The 4,367-nt window shown below is 43.3% G+C and overlaps 1 protein-coding gene across 1 annotated transcript; it reads right to left on the bottom strand.

Annotated features, from left to right (window-relative positions):
• Positions 1–2,407: 2,407 nt before the first annotated feature.
• Positions 2,408–3,433, bottom strand: LOC123452120 (BTB/POZ and MATH domain-containing protein 1-like). The gene is made up of 2 exons (XM_045128705.1): positions 2,736–3,433; positions 2,408–2,678 (listed from the first exon to the last, which is right to left on the bottom strand). Exons 1-2 carry the CDS (start codon positions 3,431–3,433, stop codon positions 2,408–2,410), a joined length of 969 nt encoding a protein of 322 aa, XP_044984640.1.
• Between the last annotated feature and the right edge of the window lie 934 nt (positions 3,434–4,367).

The following is a 4,367-nucleotide window of genomic DNA, read 5'->3' as shown; positions in this document are numbered from 1 at the left end:
AAAATATGTCTATGTACATCCGTATGTAGTTTATAGTACAATCTCTAAAAGGTCTTATATTTAGGAACGGAGGGAGTATATACTAGCTGTGGATGTCATCCGGTGTGCAGTCTGATTCGGTTAAACTTTGGCTCTTTGCTGAAGCTTTCGTTTTGCCTCAAGGGTTTGACTGATTCACTTTCAGTTTAACCAAATGAGTGCTCAGAGTTTAGTTGCTACTGTTCCGGCTTAAGCTTACGAGTCATGATCAAAGTAATATGCTATGGCCAATATATATAAGATTTGGTGCTGCATAGCATATGCTTCTGGTTTTGCCTCGTATGTGTTGACTTGTTTAATTTCAGTTATACCGATTTTGTGTTGTGCCATTACATATAACAGATTTGGTGTTGTGGCTCTCTCAGTCCTTTGTCATCGGTAAATGATTCTTGTTGGAGAATAAGGCTGGTTTTGCCTCGTATGTTTGACTGGTTTAAGTTCTCCCAACTTCCTGTCTCTCAAGTCTCAACACACCTGAAGAAATCGACAACTTCTCTGAAGAATACGACAGCTACCAGGGAGACAGACGGCTAGGATGCGCTCCACTTGTGAAGGATCAATGCCCCTCGAAAACCAAGAGCTCCCCTGTTCAGTCTCCGATGACGGTTACAGTTCACTGAAGATTTTTTTGAAAACACAAAGTTAACTGAAGTTAAACTGCTGTAAAGCTTCAGTTAACTCTGTTCACTGCGTGTAATTTCAGTTCCTCCTGTAAATTGCTTCCGTGATTCATTGATCTGGTTACATGTAGCTAGTGCTAGAACTAGAACTAGACTACTTGGTAGATCAGATCGATCCCCATGAATTGTGTCCAGTGACTTTAGTACATCTTCCCTCCTTCGATACCAATACATAATATTTTTCCTGGCGCTTTAGTGTTACCTTATATACCAGTACACTACTTCTCAGAACTTCCTGTCTCTGAACGTACCTGAAGAAATCGACACCTTCTCTGAAGAACTCGACGGCGCCAGGGAAACGGACGGCTAGGATACGCTCCAGTAATGGAAGATCAGCGCCTCTCAAAGACGGAGGGCTCTCCTGTTACCAGGGAGACGGACGGCTAGGATGCGCTCCACTTACGAAAGATCTATATGCCTCTGGAAGACCAATTGCTCCCCTATTCAATGTCCGACAACTGCTACAGTTAACTGAAGTTTTATTTGAAAACACACAGTAAACTGAAGTTTAACTCCTGTAAGCTTCAGTTAACTTTATTTCACTGCGTGTAATTTCAGTTCCTCCTGTAAGTAGCTTCCGCAATTCGTGGATCAGATCGACCACCATGAACTGAATTTATTCACTTTAATCTGGTTTCAGCGTCAAGTTTGATAATCAGGCAATTCAAATGGATGGGTGCTAATCTGTCTGAAGTTCGTTTCTTCAGTAGATGTGCCCTACAGACAGTATAAATTATAAAATGCCCAACATGCTAATTCAAATACACTTTGAGGCGAAAGAACGTCAAAGACAAAGGATAAGCCAAAACATTACACTTGGATACTCATTCGTTAAACTTTGGTTCAAACCAATTGAGACTCGGTGCTTCGTGATACTGTTTAAATTTAAGCTAATTATAATGTCTTTACAGGTTGCTTTGCTGCTTCATTTCTTTAACAAAAAAAAAAAGGCTTTATAGGTTCCAGACATCGCTTTGGTTCGGTTTCAGTAACACCCAAATTATGCTTGTGACCAACTCACATCTTCATTCCCTTTTCTATTCTAGAAGAAAATGTTTTTGCTTTTTTTCAAGTCAAGCGCTTTTTATCCCTGGGAAAGCAGATGTTTATAAATTGGTCTTGCATAAAAATAGAAACTCTCAACTACTAACTCACATTATAGATTTAAAATCTCTTACCCCTACCAATCTGCCAGTTCTTTGTCTTGTGCTACAGTGATGACAAGTCAAGCTATTGTGAAGTTGCTATTCGTCCCGTCTTGTAAAGACCCGAGGGCCTCCCGAGCCATGATGGACAGGCGGTGAGAGGGCACCTACACAAATCTGAGAGGAGACAAACTTTTATAGAAACTGAAAGGGAGAGGGGAATCCTATTTCATTCTCATTGCATGCTAATGTAAACCATCTGGGTATCAAATGTTCAACAAAGGTTGCACACAAGAAGGAACTTCTGAAAGAAGATTACGAGGAAGTCTTTACATGTAGCAGAAAAGAACTCCAGATAAAATCAGCAACCTGATAAATAAAAGGTTCAGATTTGGACAGGTTGATTAGGGCGACTTTCACGCCATTCATATCACCTGTGAATTAACCTAACCACTCTTGAATTCATCTAACATTGAGCAGATTATCCCTACACCAAATTGGTATGAGAAATTTAGCAAATCTACCAATAGAGCTGCTCATGCTTCATGAAAATTTTCTTCTCTTCTGCAATGCGTCCTCTATGAAAGATGGGCAAGTCGCCTTGAGATCCTTAGAAGCTGATAATTCGATAAACTGAAGACAAGCGTCCTTAAGCTGGTGGCAGTTATGTTGGTCAGCTAAAGCCAATGTGGTTGCCACGGTGTCCTTGTTCAGATCCTCGCAAAGGATGCTTTGGCAAACCAGCTTGAGCCTATCCATTGCATATCTGTCCGCAGCCACTAGTAAAAGCCGCACCATCTCAGTATCCTCGCCGCTAGGCAAAGAGTCGGTATAGATGAAATGGAGCAGGGCCTTGAAAACAGCAGGTTGCATGTCCTCGATGTTTATGCACTGCCCCGGCCTCGCCTCCCGCATTGACCCATAGAGCTCTGCTTTAAAAACAGGTGACCGCATAGCGAGAACAAACCTATGCGCTTGAATGGTCTCTCCTCCAACAATGAAACTGACATCAAATCCCTTCTTCTCTTCGAGCAGCTTGGCAACATGCTCAGTCATGTCAGCAGGTGGTCTGTCGATCTTGGGGAACGATTTGGTTTCAGTAACATGTGGCTTGTTGAAAACAGTGAGGACGCATTCGATCGTCAAGCGATCATCCCTAAGGTATGCAGATCCTTCGATCTGGTCCCGCCTCATGAAACAAGGAGCCTGTGGAGCAACCCTAGTAATATCAGCGGCATTGAAAATCCTAGGTCCTGTTTTATGCACTGAGAAGGAGCATCCGGTGTAGTGGTCTAACAGCCTCAGGTCGCAGGACGCGCGGAGTTTAGTTCTGTTGTTCACAAGCACGAGATAAACTGAGATGTAATCTTGGCCATATCCTTTATGGCCATCAGGGAAGAAGATGATGGTCCAGTCGTGGCCGCCGACGTTGAAAGTCCCGGACCGAATATAGCTGTCGTATTTGTGGCCCATGCCCCTGTGCTTGCTGTAACCCAAGATATCAAACACATGTGTGCCTTGAGTCTCCTCAAGTGGGGTGCAGGTGGACACCGTCTTACATGTCTTCATCTTGAGACAAGGAGGAAGATTGCTGGCCGGAGGAGAAAGAATTGCCACGAGAGGGGCCGCTGCGTGGTAACCTGATGGTGGGAAGGAATCGCCGTGATTGCGCCGCCTTGTGCTAATCTGATGGTGTGAAGGAAAAACGATTTAATTCGAGACGAAAGCAGAGTGAAAGAGGACCAGGATACCGTGAATCGAACGTACCTTCAGGCCTCCGATGGGGCAGCGGTGGCGATGATGGAGGTGAAGTCGCCTCTTTCCTTCTTTTGGGGGAGGAAACAGGAAAGAAGGGAAGAGACCTCTCTGGCCGGGCCTGGGGTTTCTCGTCCGCTGCCCAAAGGATGTCCCGAAGACCCAAAACGAACCGGATTTAAAGTGCGCTTCTTTACTTCAAAAACGAAAAACGATAAGATATTTTCCCTAAAAAAAGGATATTTAAAGTGCTCTTTTTTTTTTTTACTTCAAAAACGAAAAACGATACGGGAAGCCATGCGACTACATGGGCCGGCCCATTTCTCACTGTTCGCATTGTTTAGCAGTTCCGGTGTTGCGAACAAGTTCCACCCCGCTATTCTTGGAGCCAAGCGACGCCGCATGCTGGTGCTCCCATGCGGCGGCTTGCATGCACATGCATCACGTAAAAATCCTCTTCAACGTTTGAAATTCAAAAAGTTTATCTTTAAAATCATTAATTCAACCGATGATCTATTTTCACCGTTGGCTTTGTCGCGACAAGATCTTCGAAACTAGATCGCATGTTGACATGTTTCGACAAATATTTTTTTCCTTTCGTAATTGCCAGATTGTTCCATTCACTTGCGATATTATTAACCACTTACTTGCCTAATAAAAATAACTTAATTGCCATATTTTTTGATGTCATTTCGTGCAAAGATTGTTGATCTCACCTGGTCATACTTAATTTTTTTGCTCGTACTTA

Source organism: Hordeum vulgare, chromosome 5H (genome assembly GCF_904849725.1).
Source record: "Hordeum vulgare subsp. vulgare chromosome 5H, MorexV3_pseudomolecules_assembly, whole genome shotgun sequence".
In the NCBI taxonomy this organism is placed as follows: Eukaryota; Viridiplantae; Streptophyta; class Magnoliopsida; order Poales; family Poaceae; genus Hordeum; species Hordeum vulgare.
This window is presented reverse-complemented; position numbering and strand designations above follow the sequence as displayed.